This window comes from Metopolophium dirhodum, chromosome 2 (assembly GCF_019925205.1).
Source record: "Metopolophium dirhodum isolate CAU chromosome 2, ASM1992520v1, whole genome shotgun sequence".
Classification (NCBI taxonomy): Eukaryota; Metazoa; Arthropoda; class Insecta; order Hemiptera; family Aphididae; genus Metopolophium; species Metopolophium dirhodum.
Window position 1 is genome coordinate 7,378,047 of NC_083561.1, and position 22,598 is coordinate 7,400,644.

General features: G+C 28.1%; 1 protein-coding gene across 1 annotated transcript; it reads right to left on the reverse strand.

The window, feature by feature from the left end:
- Positions 1-12,775: 12,775 nt before the first annotated feature.
- On the reverse strand, positions 12,776-20,291 carry LOC132939133 (S phase cyclin A-associated protein in the endoplasmic reticulum). Its single transcript, XM_061006160.1, has 16 exons — positions 20,135-20,291; positions 19,723-19,933; positions 19,551-19,654; positions 19,317-19,463; positions 17,415-18,869; positions 16,682-17,326; positions 16,070-16,335; positions 15,815-16,001; positions 14,845-14,960; positions 14,579-14,702; positions 14,344-14,501; positions 14,143-14,283; positions 13,867-14,077; positions 13,607-13,759; positions 13,368-13,538; positions 12,776-13,254 (listed from the first exon to the last, which is right to left on the reverse strand). The coding sequence occupies exons 2-16, from the start codon at positions 19,832-19,834 to the stop codon at positions 13,189-13,191; spliced, it is 4,056 nt and encodes a 1,351-aa protein (XP_060862143.1). The 5' UTR covers positions 19,835-19,933; positions 20,135-20,291; the 3' UTR covers positions 12,776-13,188.
- Between the last annotated feature and the right edge of the window lie 2,307 nt (positions 20,292-22,598).

The following is a 22,598-nucleotide window of genomic DNA, read 5'->3' on the forward strand; positions in this document are numbered from 1 at the left end:
ATTACAAACATTTCTGTTATTTTTCTTGAGAAAATATTTTTTTTTAAAGAGAATATATTTTAGTAGATTCGATAGGCATAATATTATATTACCTTAAATGGATTATATGATGCTATTTGATATAAAAAAATTAATATTTTTTAAATTATTAATTGTGAATTGGGATGTGTTGGTAATTGGTATAGTTTAAATATTTAATAATCATGTTAAGTATAAAATATGTACCTATTATACATGCACTGTATACATTACGTTGAAAGGTCAATACAATTCTTTATTATAGTTAAGGAAATTAGAAAGAACGCAGTCACTCTTTATGTGATCCGCATACTAACTAAAAAAAATAGATTAACTTTTTTTAAACTGAGTTAAGTTAATATTGTTATCCACATTAACTTTTATCCTATCGATCTTGTATCCTCTTAACTCAACTCATCTTGAGTTAATTATTTCCATTAACTTACCCCCCTTTGCACACACCTAGCCAATGTCACATAATCTTCCATCAAAAATTTGATGAGAAAAAAATTTAACTATGGTACATCAAATGTTTTATTGTTGTTTGAATTTCCTTTTAACAACAATTTGATGATTGGATTTATACATTTATTTTGATCATTCAAACCAAGAAAAAAAAATTTAAACATATCGACATTTAAGGGGTTTATACGACAGTGTTATTCGCCTTTCCAACACGAGCCGATTTCAATACTATATATACTGCAATAAAAAAAAAAAAAAAATACAAAACAGTAATCCCCCGCGTGTCACTTGATGCTGATTATTATTTGCACGCTATCGTTTACGCCCTTTTACAGATAGTATATGTATGAAGACAAATTAATAAAAGCGCACACTACAATTACTATATATACTATATAGTATATTGTACTGGTTCTCAGTCCTCACCGACGTCCCTGTTATATTAGTATTGCACAAACGGTTACATTATGCTTAACTACGAACATATAAATTTATGATATAATATAATATGTTCATGTAAAATACAACGAAGGTACAATTATAATTATTACTTGCATTTTCTTTCATGATAAGAAATAAGAATCAATAAAGTGTTAAGGCCTCAAGGATTGAGAATATAAGGCATAATTTACCAAACGAAGGAGTTATGTGTAGGTAGTATTGTTATACCTATACTGTATAGTATTATTTCTAGTAAAAAATAACTTCAGTGATTCTAAACAACCATATTAGTTAATTTAAACAAAACTATTCAATTCCTATTTATTATATACATATAATTATGAAAATAATTTTGAAATATTAGGTGTTTAAAACAAAACAAATTTAACTCCTCAAATAAATGTATATAGGTACGTCGTAGCAATGAACAATATAATAATTCTAATACCGTGCAAAACATGACGTGTTTGGAATGAAAAGGGAACATTTTTTTTTAACCTTGGCTATACAATTTTTATAATTGGTAGATAAATATGTTATTCCTTAAAACCAAAATGAATATTGGAAGAAAATACAATATATATATAAATTATAATATCATCTGTAATATCTTTACTTTATTTGTTTGAATCAATACAAGTGTCTGTTAAGTATGAATTCTATTCTCGTTAGTTTTTTCGATAAGGTGAAAAATTCCAATTATTTTGAATCTATAGATCACGTAAGACTGACGTAATACTGACTATTATAATAATATTCAATAATTTTTTGATTACAAACACTATAGTACAATATTACTGAAACATTAATATTTATAGTCCGTTTAGTGATATTATTAATTTATATGAATATAATTTTCAAAATACAAAAACTAAAAATAACATGAAAATAAATTGATTATAGACAAATAATTGTATCATAAATACCTATATTGAAAATAATTTTTTTTAAATATGTTGGTATCGTTTACCTACAAATACAATTATTTACAATACACCAATTCAATTATATGAGTGGAAAGAACGTTCTAAATGGTATTAACGGAAACTGTGAAACGTGAAGCGCGAGTCAATCTCCCAGAGAGCCGCTATAAGTATATAGAAACATAAAAAATTACAAAAGGCACTGAAAAATAGAGCAGGGACGAGGGCAAACAAGAGAGGTGCGGCAAAGAGGGGGATAAAAAAGTGCAAAAATATACTGGGGACAAAAGATCCCCGCCGCAGTCCCCGTGCTTTAGTACGCACACTTTGGCCTATTGTCACACTCGCGCGGCCGCGCCCGTCGTCTCTGCATTCTCTCCGGGATGTTGATTAAAGAAAATGAAGAACGTTTATGTTATTGTGCGACGGACGCAATTCCCTTTAATTTGCTCGACAATCGTTCCCCCATCAGTGTGATTGGTATGGACAAAAAAAAATATATATATTATGTCCCCGCGACAAAAATATTATTTTCTCTTTCACTCATTTTTAGTCGTTTTTTTTTTTTTCAACTGAGGAAGTGAGGAACTTCAAATTAAAAGAGCAATACTACGGCAGTGCGCCATGTAATAATTTAGTAGAGAGTATTTAACAAAACTGCGCACGACATTATACTACATGGGGTGTAATATACATATAAATAACAAAGGAGAACATTTTTATTATTTTTAAACTGCTTCTATAACGTGTTAAAAACGATGAAAACCAATAAAACGCCAGCAACTAAAAATAGTAGAACGGAATACATAGATGATCGGATATTAAAATAAAGACAACACGCTTATCCAGACTAAGACTAAGTGAATATACCTACTACCTACACATATACCTATATAATTAATTATTTTTTAAGTACCTGCTTTATGCAATTTAAGGATTGTCCTACTTCGATATACAATAACTTTCTTTTGAAAAAACTGTATTATTTCTTAATTATTATTATATTTTCAAAATAGGTAACTTTACTTATAATTTATAAACAATAGTTAATGTTAATATAACAATGTTAATATAATGCCATCAATTAAATTTTTTCTTTGCCAACACTCCAAATGAGAAAGTCTTCTGTAGAAGTCAAATTATAAGCATAATTGTCATATTTTAAGTAATTCTCCTCGTCGGTCGTATAGACATTATTTTGACACTATTTTGACCATAAATGGCAATTGGCTATAAACAGTCATATTTATTGCTTATATTATGTACCTATATTAATATATAATGCAATCACAAAAATTTGAAATTCCGTGTAAATTGCCCCTATTCCCCTTCCCAACCACCGCTAGGACACTGCACTGATGACAGCCCATCACAATAAATTTGCAGTCCATTTCTATTTACGACACATAGCAGACATAAAAGAGATAAAACATAAATATATAATATAAGCTTTGTTTGTGTATTAATCACAAAGTCCGGAAGTAATGCTAATGCCAGTTATTGCGTAGTAAAAGGCAGATTTATTTATAATAACAGGCCTCGGGCGAAACCTGACGCACATAGGGTGTTTTTAAAGCGCTTTATTCGAACGTCACACGAACCCCAAAACAAAACTTACACCCCCTAGGGCAAAAAAAAAAAAATAGAGAGAAAAACGATAATGAAATAAACATTATACATACACTATATAATATGCTGTATACATGCGTACTGCATATAATGTGTCGGATTCGATTAATGCCGCAAAACATCGTATTGTGTTATTCGGCGATAATCCCTGAATCGAATCAAATATTGTTTATTTTCCACGGTTTACAATGGAAACACACGGATATGAAACCGGAACCCGTATGTGTATAGAATCCCCGTTCGTTTTAACACTACGCCTAATACCTATATATACGAATTGTATTTTTTTTTTACGTTTTAAAATTCCCCTTGACCAAAGCACCTGCAGTGCACATATACAGTAATAATAATACCTACGACCTACCGCGTATTAAATATTATTCTGCAACCTCACAATATAATTAATATATAGTCAGTGTTAACAGTTAACAAACTGCAATAGTGAAATATCTTTTAGTAAAACTTATTTGAAATGTATAGGTTTGGCGAGTACCAGTTGCAGGCAATAGCCAATAGTTCCTGTAAGATATTATAATTATTTTTTTTAACAGTGATTATCGCTATTTTATCAATTATTATAATTAAAACAGTGCCTATAAATACTTATGCTAAAAAATATTTAATGAAAGTTTTTACAACCAACAAATGATATGGATTGTACGAGTTTCTATATATTATAACAATAAACGACCACAATTTTATTTTATTATTATTTTTATTAATAAATTATTTCAACAACATAATATCATAATTCATAGGTAATAGTAGCTCACAAATTGTACAAAGAGGAAATAATATATACGATGTTTTTATTAGCTCTATATTCTCTATACGTTTATAAAAAAAATATGTATGGGTAATGTGCTAGTCAATTTTTATTTTTATGTTCTTTAGTGTACATATAGGTAAGAGGTAATTCCCACATTTCCAGTAGAGAATACCAGCGGGGTGGCAAACGTAAAGTATAAAAATAGTGAAATTATATAAATTAATACTACCTATGACGTATGATTAACACGACTATTAGTCGCTTACTATTTTTAAATCAATTAATTTCAAAATAGCAATAACATTTTACATAGGTACCTACCTAATTATATTATTTTTATAAAAAACAAATTGCATATATACCTATAGTTAATACGTACGGTTGTTCTTTATCTGAACAATCAAATAACACACGCTAATTATTTTAAAACTTGTATAATAATTTATTCTAATAACTATAATAATTTCTCAATAACACTATAAATTAAAACACTAACTACTGACCTCGCTAAAATAACAAATTAAAATAACTCTTGACCTGCACCTGTAACATTTAAAAATCACACGCTCAAAAACTGTCATACCGGATGCGACCCCAGACGTATAATATAATACAACCGAATTAGGTGTGTATAATATGTATACAATACATGTGTATAATATAAACTGTACCAATGTATATTATTATATAGGTACGCAGCACGTATAAGTTCGAAAAGAGGAAATGTTTCGGTACAAATTGTGCATGTTACTCGATTAATAACTATATGCACTACGACCGTTGAACATATTATATATACATGTTATGTATAGTATCTAACAGCCCCGAGGCTATAATAATAATAATAATAATAATGTTATATGATTGTCAATATGCGGACGCTAATGATGTGTGAAACGTATTACGTATAAATACACGGGGCCATCTAGAGGAGACACCTGTGCCGTTACCGCTGCTACCCTGTGGGAACTTGGCCGCCGGCAATTTACATTTTCTGTACTAGAGTATGCACTTTATTATACTCCTGCACCTATCCGTACATAATATTATATCGTATCCGTTTTACCTTTACGTAGTCCGAATTTGTAATTTCAATGTTTCGCCTGATTTCAAATAGCCCCATATAGTGTTTTAATTTTATTATCATGACGGATACGTGTTACGAGTACACCGGTAACGGTATACGATAGGTATAGCCATAATATAGGTACCCAGGTATTATATAATATACCTACAATCGACGTACAATATACAAACACTTAATTGAAAATGTTCTTGAATTTCATATGTATTTACCTACTTAATTCAAGCTTAACGGTTATATTTTGAGAGGCACGTCAATACTCAAATACTCAAATGATGTAAATACTTTTACATTACCTATTACTAGATAGCTTTATGTCTTGTCAAGTCCAACAATTCTTTTAAAAAAAAAATAGGTATTAATTGAAAAAAAGACGTTTTAATTATTTTTAAACATAAAACTAATCATTTAGAAATATTTTATAATAGTTATAACTAGATGGTACCTATATAATATGTAAGACAGACCACCTTCGTCCAGAATCGTTTTTAGCATGCAATGATTTTATACCTCAACAATTAACACTCCGGTCAATTTTTGATTGCACCATTTTTTCTCATATAGTATTTTTTCTCTTGTAGTATAATATTTGTAGGTATGGATAACCAATAAAATACAATGGTCAAATTAGGACTTGCTGGTCGCCTCAGTACTTTAAAATATAAAAGCTTTAAATCATAACTAATAATTTAACTATTAATTAGCATTTTGTTTAATTGGACGGCGGACAAAATTTACTGTTGAATCTGTTATATAAAATATTGTCTTATGTTAACCCAGAACTCCCACTACCTCTTGGAAGTACAGAAACTAATTTCGCTAGAAAGGTACCTATATATATATATATGGTTAGGTTATATATATGCTACGCGTGAAATAAACTTATATGAGTGATCACAGATTCTACTTTTGAGTAGGTAAGTTGTTCGAGTTCGACTTGTTACAAAATATATAGGTAAATGTAATTTACTGATCTGTGATAAATGTGTGTCCGGTATAGCCGGTATAGGTATGGTATTACAAAATAAATAATAAATTAATAAATCCACAAAGATAACCAAAATCGAGTCCAAAATCCACATTGCATTTTACAACTTACATATTTTTGGTACCTACACAGCATAAACACTGGCTGTACAAAAGAAGTGGCGCCTGAAAATATGGCTCCCCCCCCCCCCTAAATACATAACCGTACTGTTATTTATTACTTACTTCAAAAACAGTTTAGAGCAATATTCCAGTAGGTATACCTACTAAGTACCAACTATAGATACTTTAAAACTATATTAAAATATTTTATGTACGATATTTACCTACATATAGGTATAGATTAACTTAATTTATTAATTAATTTTACATTTTGATAAAGTCTAAATAATTAATCTATGTAGTATGTAGGCAAGTACACGATTACAGTTTTATGTTCAAAGAACTAGAATTCAATATTTCAATCTTAAAACTCTTCAGTAAAGTTAGATACAAAGTCACCCCTTAAATAGACCATATTTTTCAATTATGATCACGTGCGGAGTTTTTACGGACAAGAGAACTGGGGAGAGTGTAGTTTTGCTAAAATTACGTTCGTATTTAATTATTTATGTGAGATAAGCGATTACAAGTTACAACACCTGGGTCCACTTAACACAATTGAATTTCACCTACCGAAAAAAATAGCCGAGTAGGTAGTTTGTGAAACAATGACTTTGTTGTTCAGAATAAAACTTTTATCTTGCCGTGTCGTTAATTTTCTTTTCATTTTTTTTCCATTCAGTTATAATAAATTAAACTAGTAAAAAAAATAATAATAATGTGGATTTATTATATGCTAGGTACAGTGTTTCGGTGACTCGATAATAGCATATTTAACAATCGAAAAATATTAAACTTAAGCCATTTTACCCACACACGACACACCTGAGGGCGTCCGCGGGGGGGGGGGGGCAAGTAGGGGCAATTGCTCTCCCCTTGGATGTTTCTGGGTTAATTATCATAATATTATTATTGATAATTTTATTGTTCTAAAAAAACTTAAAAATGCCCTAAAAATTGTAAATAGTGCACTAAATTATTCTTATTTTTGATATTAAAGATATTATTATTATAATTCTACATAAATTATAATATACATTTTAAACTTTTAAATGATTATATAAAAGTTTTACAGATAGAACTTATCATTTGAACTACTTATTTAATCTGAAAATTAACTAATTTTTTTTTCTTTACCTAAAGGTTTAGACTTTTGATCATATATTTAATATTTATTATGAAAATCATGTAAAAACATGTGAAAAATGTAAAATAAAATTTTTAATTTAAATTTAGAACAAACTTCAAAATGCTCCAAAAATCTTTAAATGCAAAAAATGACCTTAAAATTTAAAATCGTCGAAAAATGCAATGTAGGTATGTTATAAAACGAGTATCACGTAGCTAGATTTGGAAAACAATGCAAAGTGCATCGTAAACCCAATCTCAATCATTACCGTCGTAATATAAAATATCTCAAAATAAACTTTTTTAAATTAAAAATAGAAAGATTTTTTCTACATAGTCATTTTTATTACACTCGATTATGAACGATTATGAACTAAGAACGTTGCTTTTATAGATTATGAGATGTAGTGGTGGGACCAAGTGCAATACTGCAGTGTCAACAAAGTTTTTACTTTTTTTGATAAGAAAATTTAATGTTCACAGATGGCATACCTACAATAGTTTCAACTTTTCAAGTTTGTGGTATCAAAAAAATATTTAATTTTATAAATTACCTAAAATTATATAATCAACGGTAGGTAACATTTTATTTATTAAAAAAAAATGTATTTGATAATTTAAAATTAGGTACATAACAATTAATTAAAATTAATGCTGTGAGATTAAGTTTTAATTAACTATCTACGTATAATTCATAAATATTTTCACATTCCCTATCTATATGAAAGAAAACACGTCACAAAAATACTTTATAACTAATAGGATAGTGAGACAAAAAATGTAAAAAGGAAAATATTTTGACAAATTCCTGAGGACGCCCTTGGACATACACATAGGCCTATAAACTAAGTGCATACACAAACTATGGACATACACATACCGTTCAAATCAAAATGGTTTTCTATAACACATAATATTTTTACCCGCAACCTCAAGAGGGCGCTACAGTCGCTACACCTGCTGTGTGTCCCCGTCTTTTAAATGTACGACATATTATGGCAAAGTGTTTTGCGCGGAACAATTATTGTCATAAAAAGTATAATTATTATACTGTCTACCCATACTCCTTATGTATTTATAGTGGAATTACCAAAATTCCACAACGCATAGGGAAGAACTTTATCTGTAGGTATCGTATCGCTTTTATTTATTTTTTGATAGCACTAACCCAGAGATTCCCAACCAGGGTGCCCCGAAATTTTTTTAGGGTGCCGCGAAATTATTTGAAATATATTTTTAGAAAAAACAATTTCAATAAAAATATAGAATTGTGAGTAATAAAACGGACTATAATAATAAAAAACCTATTGTGTTTCATATATTTTGTAGAAATATTACGATGTTCAAATAAATTCAAGTATGCAAGGACCAAATGAAAATATATTAACATCGTGTAGTAACTAGTAAGTTATTTACTCTTAAAGATAAATTAAAAATCTGGAAAAAACGTGTGCAAAAAAATCAATTTGATATAATGATATGTTTCCTTCATTATCTGTAACAGAAGAAAGTTCCGAAGTTATGACATTTATAATGGAGCATTTGACTGCCTTAGAAGAAAGTATAGACAAGTATTTTCCTAATTTAGATATTTCTGAGTACGATTGGATAAATGACCCATTTGATAAAAATATATGTTTAACTGAATTTAGCCTTGAAGAAGAAGAAGAGCTCGCTGAAATACGAAACAATCGAACTCTTTTATTAAAATACAAAAATGTTTCATTAAATTAATTTTGGATTCAGGTTGAAAAAATTCACGCTGAAATTGGCAAAAAAGCTCTAAAAATATTACTGCAGTTTTCGACATCATATTTATGTGAACAAGGATTTTCTACTCTTGTTAACATAAAATTAAATAAACGAATGAAAATGGAGTTCATTGAAGAAGAAATGAGAGTATGTCTTTCAACTATTCGACCACAAATAAAAGATTTGTGTAAAAAAAAACAAACCCAAGTGTCACATTAGTTCCAATAATAAATAAATAAATAAGTTCCCTAATTTTAAATTAATATTGTAAATTAAATAATAAATAAAAATAAATAATAATTAAAAATAAAAATAAATACAATGTAATAATTTGTTTATAAAATGTAATATGTATATAGTATGCACCTACACCTTACTACTTTTGATTATAATTATGCACTAATAAATAGAACCGAAGTACTCTATATAGTATAGACTATAGAGCATAGGGTGCCTCCGGATTTTTAGAAAATGTCCAAGGGTGCCACGAGTCAAAAAAAGTTGGGAACATCTGCACTAACCAATAGTTTTTAATAATTAAATGAAAAAAATTAAAAACCTAATGTTCTCAAACTGATAGTACATATTGGCTATTTATGCTATATCCAAATAATAAAAACGCTACAACACAGATAAAGTTCTTCCTTGTGCATCGTGAAATGATGGTAATTCTACTGTAACTAAAGAGGGAGTAGTTATAGTTGTCCCGTGTTAAAGAATAATTCTTTAAAAAAAATTCTTTTTCCTAGGTTGTACATTTTGTAAGACGGAGACAATGCACTATACATAGCGACAGAGTCCTCTAAAGTCTTAACCTAACACTTGAAGAGTGGAGTGACGAGTACCGTAAAACCGGGTGAATAGAAATATTTTTTCAACTTTAAAAGCTTAGGCATATCTTTGAAATGGAAATAACAAAACAGCATATTAATAGCTTCAAATTTGGGTCTCTCAATTTTACATGAAATCTTAATGTAATAAATAATAGTAATATCATTACTTTTTTTTTTGAAAACTTCATAGTAGGATTTGTACAAACAAATCTGTTTATCATTAGATATTTAAACAATATATTTGTTTTTCATTTACTAATTGGCTACCAAAAATGAATTTGACTTATAGTGTAGGTATACCTATGTGATTTATAGGACATATTTTTTGGTAGGTACCTACCTTCTAAAGTTAGTACCTATTTGTTATTTTTTAACTGTTAGATTTTGAGCGAAGCGATGAATGTATTGATTTTACAATGATGTGTGTTTTTTTTTTTATTTTTGTGTCTGTCATCACCTTTTAGGACAGTAAAAGTGCTTGGATTTTCTTCAATAGTAACTTTTCTGATAGGAAAGTGAATCTAGTTGGTACTTTGGGGGGTCAAAAGTAAAAATTTCCCAGTAGTTTTCACAAGTGACGTGAAAAACAAAAGAAAAATTAAGGAAAAACGGGAATTTTTACGCAAAATCTGTTTTCGAGAAAATCGTTTTTGGTTTTTGGTGTAACTCTAAAACAAATGACCGTAGGGACATGAAATTTTGACTGAATTTTTATATTAGCATTTTCTATACACCATAAAATTTACAAAATATTTTGACTCTTTTTGAGCTGTTTACGGCCATTGTCAATTTTCAATTTTTTTAGTTTTTTTTTCTATAAATATCAATAAAATTTTATCTGTTGAGTAAAAAAGCTTGAAAATTTAATAGAAGGCTCCTAGGTTATTGTTTCAATGGCAGATGAAAAAAATTAAAAATCCTTAGTCACAGTTTTTATTTGTAAGCATTTAAAGTTCAAATTTTGACAAAATACGGAAAAATCACGAAAATTAGCAAATTATTTTGAGTTGAGAATTTATAAAAATTTTTCTTTTTAAATCTAAGATTTTAAAATGTAATATAAGATTACTCATAAGTTTGTCTACCTTTATCAAAAAAAAAATGTCTACAAGAAACTTAAATTAAAATTTTATGAGCGTCTGAAATTTATATTTTTACAACATTTGATATTCACTCGATATCTCATGTAACGATTTTCTTATTTTGTTGTAATTAAAAAACGAATGACTGTAGATACTTGAAAATTTCACTGAATGTTTATATTAGCATTTTCTATACACCATAAAATGATGAAAATATTTTGACTCTTTTTGAGCTGTTTACGGACATTGTTAGTTTTCAATTTTTTTAGTTTTTTTTCCTATAAATATCAATACATTTTTATTTGTTGGGTAAAAAAGCGTGAAAATTTAATATAAGGCTCCTGATATATCGTTCTAATAGCAGTTGAAAAATATTAAAAATACATCTGCACAATTTTTTTTTTATAAGCATTTAAAGTTCAAATGTTGACAACATTTATCAAATTTATAATTTATTAATTATTTTGTGGTTAAAAAATTATAAAATGTTCAACTTTTGTAATTAAGGATTAAAAATTTAAAACAAGGCTCCACGTAAATAGGTTATATATAAATTACTTTATTCACAATAATATCATCAAATATACTTGGTAAAATCATAGGCTGACTGACCGTTTTCGCTCAGAATCGTTTTTCTTATACAATAAAATTATATCATTGAATTCAAATTTAACACCATCCATTACAGTGACCCACTTGTAACCTACTGTACAGCAGAGTGACATCCACTTATCCACCTATTTTTAGATTGATTTTGGATTACTTGATGCTAAATTATTGAATCAATTTTCTTATAGGTATACAATTTTTTTTAGTTAACATTTTGGTAAAATTATTTTTGTATTTATTGTTTAGTTTAGTAAGACAATAAGATGTTGTTATTTGAGTGATTTTTACTTTTTATTGAGATCTTGTTTCTTGCGTGCTGAACACAACAATCCAGCTAACATCCACTGTTTAACATGTTTATGTTTAGAACTGATGTACCCACTGTAAATGCAATGGCAATGGCATTGGTTATTATTTTATCATAAATTTAATACAACTATCTACACAATTCAAAAATTAGTTCAGAGTTATGTTTATTTTTACCTCATTGTGTAGCTAACTGTTAATGTTATATTCATATTTATTGCTAAGACTGGTGATCAATGATATTTCACTAAATAATACCAGCATTAATATTTTTAACAAAGTTTTGGTACATACAGAAATGTCAAGAAATATTAGGTGTTCTAAGTTCTAGTATAATACCTCATCAACAAAATATTTAAAACCATATATTGACAGTATACCACATAATATGATATTATTTCATGGCCATTTTATTACACAATACCTATGAGAATAAATAATTGAATTGTTAGAAATAACTCCATTTACTCGTACAATTTTTGTTTCTATACTATTAAATTCAAAAAAATGTTAACACAAATTTCTTTTAAACAATATAATTATTCCATCATTCTTATTTTTTTTTTTGTAAAATACCTAGATGTTACAGAAATGTAATAATAGTAAATTATCTTCAATTACATTTACCAAAGTTATATTTAGTGTATACTATTAAAATAATTAATTAAACCGTTTTAATCATGTAAGTAAGTAACCACTTTATTTTAACATATTTAATATTTCTAAAAATTGATAACATAATATATATTTAGATAAATTGCAATAAACCACTAAAACTAAAAAAAAAAAATGTAAATTAATTTAGGAAAAAAACACAATAATGATATACTTTAATCAATAATAATTATTTTATATTAGTATTATTTTTAGTTTCACAATTAAATACTGAAGAAATACCAACAAAATAATAATTTATTTATCACAAGGTTAACAGACTAGTATGTTAATTTCACTTGTTGGTAGACCCTTAAATGTACCTACTTTAACTTAGCATGGTTTATATAAGTATTAGATGAATATAACTAATTAGTTTAAAAACAATTATTATGATATAGACATATTACTTAATCAATTTAATAATTTGAATGCTTTGATTTTGAGTGGATTTTTGAAATTCTTCAAGTAGCTGTTAAAAAAATACAAAATCATTATCAGGTAGTTTGAATATTAAATTTTACCAAGTTAATTATAATTCAGTAATATTTTAAAGTTATATCCATAAATATTTTTAACACATACATCAAAGCATATTTCTGATTCCACTAGTACTCTGTTGTGTGTATTATTTGAACAACATGCCAAAAGTGTAGGATACAGTATTGAAGTCAATGTGGGATTGCTGAAATACTGAAATGGTAACGTACAAAGTAATTGGAGCACCGTTGGAGATTGTCCAGATTGTAACATTGACTAAAAAATAGGAGAAACATAAAGATATAACTTATTTACCGATGTATTTTAAGTATTTTATAAATTACTTGATGCTGAGGACTGTTTAAAGTGAAATATCCAACAGCAACAATAACCTCATTTAAAATATCTTTGTTTTCTGGTTTTTCTGAACAAAACCATAACAAATATCTAGCTATATGTCGGAATTGAACTGATAAACTTTCAGCTCTAAGCACTTCCTAAAATATAAAATTAAGTGTTACACATTGTGGACACTAAATAAATTATTATATTCTTGTAAAACAATATGTTATGTTAACTATTTATTCGTGTTGTTTCATCTTACTTGGAATGTTTCTGGATCCATTTTAGCAATTGATGTTAACATGCTAAACACAGCTTTGGTAACTTTTAATGCGGCAGCAGATAAATCTGTTGGTCCTAGACTATTAGCACTGCAGTCATCACGTAACAGCACACTGTATAAGACTGGCATTACACCTAGTAGCTCAGTGTTTTTAAGAATTTCTATGAACTTTTTAACTGGCTTGCCAATGCTAAAATAATATTATATAATTTAAATAAAATAAATAAGAACATATTTCCATTATAATTTTTTTACTTGACTTCTGAAAGGCTGCCGATAAAGGATAAACAATGAACCACAAAATCAGTCACATGTCCATTGGTTTCAGGGTAACTATCTCTTACTAAAGTGAAAAATTGTACAATCTTGTCTATTATGCCAATATAACACATATAACTGAAAATACAAAATAATTTATGAATACAAATAATAATATAATTTCTATTTGATCATTACCTGATCAAGTCATGAACATGTTCATTATCTTCTCCATCAATAATTTTAAACGATAAAAAAACAGTCGTTAATAATTCTAATAGCTGTCCACTAATTTCACAATCAGTTTGAGCTTTTATCTTAAAATTATTTTCAACACCAGTATCAGGTAAAATTTTCTACAAAAATAAAAATATTTAATGTAACTAAGTATATAAAGTAAATTCATTGTATAAATTATTATAATAATAATTACATTTAATTCAGCTGTAAGTAAATCTAAAATAGTAAAGATATTTTCTGAAAATATCACATTCTTTGAGTTGGCATCACTACGATTGCATACTTTCAAAAATAGTTTATTCGCCTTTGTTACATGTCTGTGAACAGAATTTTAAATGTTCAATTATCACAAACAAATTATTATTTTAATTAAATTAACAAGACAATTGTATAATGTATTTTGGCATTTTAATAAAAATATAATAAGCTAATAAAACTATAGTTTAGTTTCCAACATACTTCATCAAAAAATCCGAAGGATTTGTACTCTTATCTTCATTTAACCCCATCAATAGTATTTTATTTAAAATTGTCAAGCCATCACTTCGAGAAACTAATGATTGAAAATCTTTTGCCTAGAATAACAAAATAGTATAATAATTAGTCTGGATGTTTTATATTTATTTTCATTATTAATCATTAGATTAGTTTGTTGGAGATCTCCATGCCTCCCAACTATAGTTTAATTTTACTTTACTCAAATCCTTCAACATCTCCTTTAATAAACTTGCATGTCTTAATATGTGTCCTGAATTTACCTGTTATAAAAATTAAATGGTAAGATTATTATCCAGGGCTTCTTGGAGGCTTTTATTGATATTTGTATTAAGAAGCAAGTTAAGACCATTTTTAAACTGTACATTTTAAAATGATCATAAGAACTTACTTACAAATAATAATATAAATAAAATCCTCTGACATGCCCTACATAATCTTGCCTTTAAATTTAATCATGGGTCAATTCACTCTAATTTTAAAAATAACTGAGTAAAATGGATTATTGTTAACATAAAATTTGCCATGTTGTATGTTTGTAAGGTGCAAGCAACCCATACGAGTGCGCTTCCTCTTAAATAAATCGCCACATATCTTACTCCCATCGAATTGCACTCATGAAAATACATAGAAACCAGGACCCTTATTTGTTATATTAAGTCTAAATTTCTTGTTTACATTTTAATTTATATAATACAGCAGCTCAAAAATTTTATGAAATAATCCATGTAAATTGTATATAAATTAAAACTTTACATTAAGAAAAAAATTATATTTATCAATGATAAATAAAATGACAAAAAATATATTCATATTCTGTTAAGTATTTTAGTGTTCAGTAATATCTATATAATAATAAGGATATCATTATATTAAAAGTATAAATTGTTGAATTTGTAAAAACAAATTAATATTAACAAATTTATATACGTACTGGAATTTCGTTTGATCGTTTTTCTAAGAATAGTAACTTTGTTTCCAAGTTTTTTAACGCATTTTTGGACCACTGTTCATTTTTTAGTTCATTCAGATGTTTAACAATAGAATTTACACAAATTTCTATTGTTGTTTTGTCCACTGATGAATCTCGTTTTGGTGAATTATCTTCAATTTTTTTACTTCTATAGTATTATAAATTAGCTTTGTAAATAATCATATAAAATCAAAAAAAAAATAATATTAATACTACCTAGTTAAAATTCTGTGTCGTAACTTCATACATCGTTTCCTGTTGTTCTTCATTTTTGATTTGTTATCATTATTTTCATCAGTTACATTTGTATCTAATGAAATGGTATCAAAAGATTTTACTCTTTTCAATTTCTTCTTCTTCACATCTTGACTAAATTTATCTATTACAGAATGTTCAACTTTTGTTTGTTTTCTAATTTTCTTTATGCGTTCTTTATGAGTTTTTGTCCGTAGGTGATGATGTAAAGCAATCACTGATTCAAACTACAAATTTTAAATATTGAATAAATAACATTGTCTTTTATAAAAACTTGGTTAAATTGTTTTATAGTATATAATTTGTTTAAGTTTAAACTTGTTATTATTAGGATTTATTACAAAAATAATAGTTTTATTAATTGGTTCTTCCTTAAAACTGTAGTGAGATTAAGCAATTGATAATTAATTATAAAATTGTTTATTGTATAAAATATTTATACAATTTAAATTTATAATAAAAATACTGTTAATCTATGATTTATTTTATGTACCTACAAACCCATTAACCAATCCTAAGTATTAAAATATTAACAATAGCATATTATGAATAATTATTTTATACTTAACATACCAAGATTTCACAAGAAGGGCAATATCTATCCATGTCAATATCATTTTTCTGAACACCTAACTCAAGAGCTCGTTGCCTAATATGTTCAATATTTTGTTCATGTCGCTTGGCTGATTCTTTTTGTTTTTGTTGAATTTTTTTTTGCAATTCTTCAGCACTAGCTGATTGTGCTGCATATAAAGCTGTTAATTTATTTTCTCTTTCCTTAGCTTTTTCTCTAGCTAGTTCAAGTCTTTCCTTTTCTTTTTCTTGTTGCTCTCGACCAATGCGTTCCTCTTTTATTCGCCTTCTTTCTAATATTTGTTCAATACGTCCCTGGCGTTCAGCTTCCAATGCTTTAAGGCGTTCTTCAACTGCTGCTTCTTTAGCAGCTTTTCGCACTTGGTTACGTTTACGTTCTTCTAATATTGTTTGCAATCTATCTTCTTGTTCTTGCCAGAGTGTAAGAATATCATGCCTTCGATTTTGTGCTTCCAACTCATTAATAAAAGCTATTTCACGTAGTTTTTCTTCTTCATCATGTGCTTTTTTTTGAATTTGTTGCAAGTGTAACTTACGATTTTCTTCAGCACGTTTAAGCTTTTTATCAATATTAACTCTTTTTTCATCAATAATAAGGCTCTGCAACATTTTTCTCTCCCCAACCTACGATTAAAAAAATATTTTATAGGTAAATCACTGCATTTTTTTTTTAAATACAGTTATCTAACAAATAATAAATTATAAATATTACCTTTTTAAGCAGTTCACGGACTTTAGTTGATTTGTCTTGCAATAGTTGTTGACGTTTTTGATGTGCTTTAGCTTGTCTCGCACTATAAGTTTGTTTAATAGATTCTGTGGATCTGCTTATATCCCATGAAGGCATTGCAATTGAATCAATAGCACTCTCATTACCATATTGTATCAAAGCTTTAATTTCATTTATTGTGTACATTCGTTCTGTTAATATCATGTTGTCTAAAAGGTCTGAATAACGATCAGATTGTGTCATATCATCACTACAGCTACTCTCAGCGTTTTCTAATTCCCGTATTTCTCTGGCCAACATCATCTCTTCATCAAAAAATTGTCTATTGCGCATCAATTCTTCATCGCACATTCGACGTTCTTCAATTTCATCCTTCAACATTTCTTTTCTCATCTGATCAATTATTTTATTTTTAGGAACAGGCGGCTTATCAAGTTTACGTTTCTTTTTGGGGAAAACCACGGCATTAGAAATAATAGGACGATCATTTTTATCAGGTAAAATGCTTATAGTTTCTGGTTTATCTGGACTAGATACTAAATCTAAAGCTAAGGTAGGCATGGAACTAGCAGCAGATGGTACTTGAAAACGTTTTTTTATATCAAATGGTGATTTGAGTTTTATACTACTTGAACTTTGCGTTAATGGATTACTACGGCGTGATCTAATAACAGTTTCCCATCCATCATTTCCTTTCACAATACCACGTTTTGACATTTTTGGGACTTTTATATCAATTGAAGTTTTAGAACGAGTTAATTTTTCTGTTTTCTCAACTGTATCGACAGCAATTATAGATTCAATTGATTTCTTTTTAGATTTAACCAAATTGGATTTTGGATCGAATGTATTGTCTCTTTTGTTAGAATAATCAACAAAATCATTTTTAGTAGTATTTATTGCTTGCAAATTTGTTTTTTCATCTTTAATATTGACCATAATTTTATTCTCATTACATTTTTGCTTGTTTTCCTTAGAGATTACAGTCTTTGAATTAAATTTAACATTTTCAATAGTCTTTGTGTTTGTAGGTTTTGTTAAGCGAGGAGTTGACGTAGATGACATTTTTAACAGATCTATTTTCTTATCTTTTTCATCTACTTTTGATTTCAACACTTTTAAGGGTTTAGGAACAAGAACTGGGATTTGTTTCCTCTGACTAGAATCTGAAATCAAAGACTTAACAACTGGTTTTGTTATAGGTTTAAAAACTTCTTTAGAAGTATCTAAGTCTGTATCTTTGACGATAGAATCAAAGTCAGTTTGACAACACTGATTAGTATATAACTTTTCAATTGATATATTTTCTATGATAATCTCTTCATTTTTTAATTGAGTAGAATTAATTGCACTTTTATCACTAGATATTGATTCAGATAGTAGTTCCAATTTTCTTCGAGTTAATCCAGTTGAAGTAATAGGAGCCTTTTGGATCATCTAAAAAATGTAATCAGTCAATAAAATATAAAACTAAATTTAACGCAGTAGTTAAGAGGACGCTACACCCACATGCATTGTATCCGTCTTACAAAATGCACAACATGGCAAAAAACTGTTTTGCGTGGGACAACTATGCTCCATCTGTATTTATAGTAAAATTACCAAAATTCCACAACGCATAGGGAAGAACTTTATTTGTGTCGTAACGTTTTTATTATTGGATAACATAAATACAATTAAAGTTATTAGTTTGAGAACATTAAATTTTATTTTTGTTTTTCGTTAAATTATTAAAAATTATATGTTGTGGAATTTCGGTAATTCTACTGTAAATACAGAGGGAGCATAGTTGTCTCGCGCAAAACAGTTTTTTGCCATGTTGTGCATTTGTAAGACAGAGATAACACATGCGGGTGTAGCGTCCTTTAAGAATTGAGAATTGACCTTCCTAGGAGAAGCGCCTCGGATTTCCCAAGCAAGAAAATTTGGTCTTTGAGGTGGATCTGTATGCTCGTATTCCCACTTCAATCGAAACCATTCAACCAAGCTATGAAAATCATGTATATAATTTTGCAAGACCATAATTGCTTCCTAAAAAAACGTAAAAATGAATATAATATGTATATGAGATAATACCCATTATAATATAAAATAAATATAATTGTAAAGATTACTTACTTTACATTCATAAACATTTTCGTCTGACTCGCATATTTGGTATATTTCATCAATGTTACGACGTAAGTTATCAAATAAAAATGCCCATGACCGATTTCGCAATTCTAATAGTTTCCAAAAGTAAACAGGTATAAAAATAAAATATAAAACGTAACATTAAAATGTAAACCACCTGAACGCTTATCTCTGCCTGCTGAAGCCGATCGTATACGTAAACCAATCCTTTGGCGATTTGGCCACATCCTCATTCGGTTTCCCATAGTACTGTGCATGCTGACATCCATTGTTTAGGTAACTATTCAATCGCAAACCATAATATCTCTGGAACCAAACGTTTAACTTGAACTAAACTGGTAAAAACACCAAAATCGTCTTACCTGCGTCTGAAATTTAAAATGTATATTATGCGCACATTAGTGGAGATTTTCAAAAACAAAAGGAAGGGACTTAAACCTCAGTCACAATGTATGTGGACTTTAGTTTAGTGAAATTAAAAACTATTCATTACACGTAGGTAAGTTAGTATTATTATTACTAAATACTAAATAGTAAATGTAATATTAATTATTATAGTAAGTACGTACCGTTAAAAAAAAAATCAAAACCAATACACCAACTGCTATTGTAACACTACAGTAGTGTACCTGAATTGTGTAATATATATTACAGATTATTACAGATTGTTATTCGTTGTGTTTGTGTAATGATTTTTATCGTCCGCGATTCAGCTTTTCAGTACGTACTGATAAGGTTAACGATCAGGCGCGGATAAAGTGGTTTGCGCCGTCGGGCACACGTCACACACTACAAACACACACGCACTGGCTCTTAGTGGGTAGTCGGTAGTGGGCATGGTTAAAACTTAAAATCATGGCTAAATATATGGTTAATGTCACCAATTTATCTATTCTGTGATGTCACGGACAAAGATATATCTTAGTCTGTGGTTAATGGATTGTTATTATTATCTATTATCTTATATAGAATATTATATAGATAGATAATATTATATGAAATATGTATAATGATATATCATATACCTATAATATTATATTCTATTAATCCGTGATCGTGGGTGATGGGTACCACGGATAAATTAAAAAATACGATATGAATATTTTAATATATCTGGTCGATCCAGAACTACAGTCTATAGACTATAGTGACATATTAGTGTATTAACATTGAATATTGATTATACCTAATACTAATTACCTACTAGTATTTATAATAAATGGTATTGTGTAGATGGATAGTAAATTATTAATACATTAGGGTCTATAATAAATAATGGTATTGAATAATAGTCCCCGAAATATCTACAAATATCAAATATGTACCATATTATTTAATAATATATAAATAATAATATTATTTAATAATATAACTGTTATATAGTGTTATGCGTTGTTAAATTACATCGTTATACGTATAACAAGCGTTGATTAAATATTTCTTACCGACTTCCGTCTAATGTCTCTTGTCAGACACAAATAATTATTGGTATATCTATTAATTCCTGAAACAGTTCAAGTTCCTATTTTTGTTGTTTTCTGTTTTTATGGCACATTGCACTTATAGATCAATTATATCGCAACACGTATCCACTCTGTCGTCTATTTTAAACTTATGCATAAAATTGTATACCTACCTACATTTTTGTAATCGATATTCGATAGGTATTCTAAAAGAACTGTTGTCATATAATATTTTAATCATGGGCGTGTTCAGACTTTAGTGGCCGAGAGGGCACAACAAATATATAAATTGTGAAACCTATTTTTTTTTTAGAAATGAAAAAACATTCATTTTTTATGTTACAAAATTCACAATGATAGGAGTATTTTTTAATTATGATCAAAAAGTATAACCATTGTCAAAACAATAAAAATACTTTTTTCCCATCCATTATACAAGGTAAACAACATACAAATTGTAAAACTATTAACTAATCAGTAGGTAATATAAATTTTGAGTATCTGACAAAATTTAAATTATTTTAACAAGTCGTAAAATATCTAAAAACATTTTTGAAATTATAACCGGTAATTGGATAATATCAACTGATAAAACAATAATATGATGAACATAATATTATAATATGATAATATAATCATTATAATCACTAGTTAATAAATGCGTAACTAAAAAAATTACAATTAATCAAAATCTATAGGTACTGCAGGGTATACACACCGCACGACTTTTTTTTTTATCCTGGCATTTTTTTTTTTGGAGGCACAGTCTGCCGGGGGGGCCAGTGCCCACCCGGCCCCTCCCGTAAACACGCCTATGATTTTAATCAAATAATTAATATCAAATATCTACTGATTTTCATTTCTTAGTATAATCTAGAATCTATGTCAATTAGTCTTACCACAGTTTTATCACAAAGAGGCTCATAGAATCTTACGTACCGTTCTACTTTCTTTGTAGCTATACTTAAGATTTTTACTACCAATTTTAATAAAAATACATTCATTATTTTAATTTTCGATTGGTGTGTACGTTTTATTTTGTGTTGTGCGTAAAATCCATAACACTACCATACTCGCAAATCAGGGGGAATTTGGGGACCAAGCCTCCACCATCAATTTTAACAGCCCTCTGAAATATTTTCTAATTTTTTTCTAAGCTTATTCAATGTTATTAAAGTTAGACTTCAGGATTCAGCCTTCCCAAATCTCAAACGCTATTTGCACCAATGCTACCTACCCAAACATAATTTAATTTAAGAAATATTTTTTAATGTTATCCAAATATGATTTTTTCCGACAATTTTACTTACACAAAAGTTAATAAAAATTCGAAATATGCACAAATATGCAAATTCAAACTTTTTATTTAATTTCGCCATTTTATAAAACAAAATTTGAAATATGCACAAATATGCAAAAAATTCCTAAAATATGCAAAGATATGCAAATTCAAACTTTTTATCTAATTTCGCCATTTTATAAAACAAGTTTATAACTTCCTTGTAATAATCTAGAACCATTACAAATAAGGGGGGGGGGTTGAGCCGCGGGACCACGACTAACAATCAAA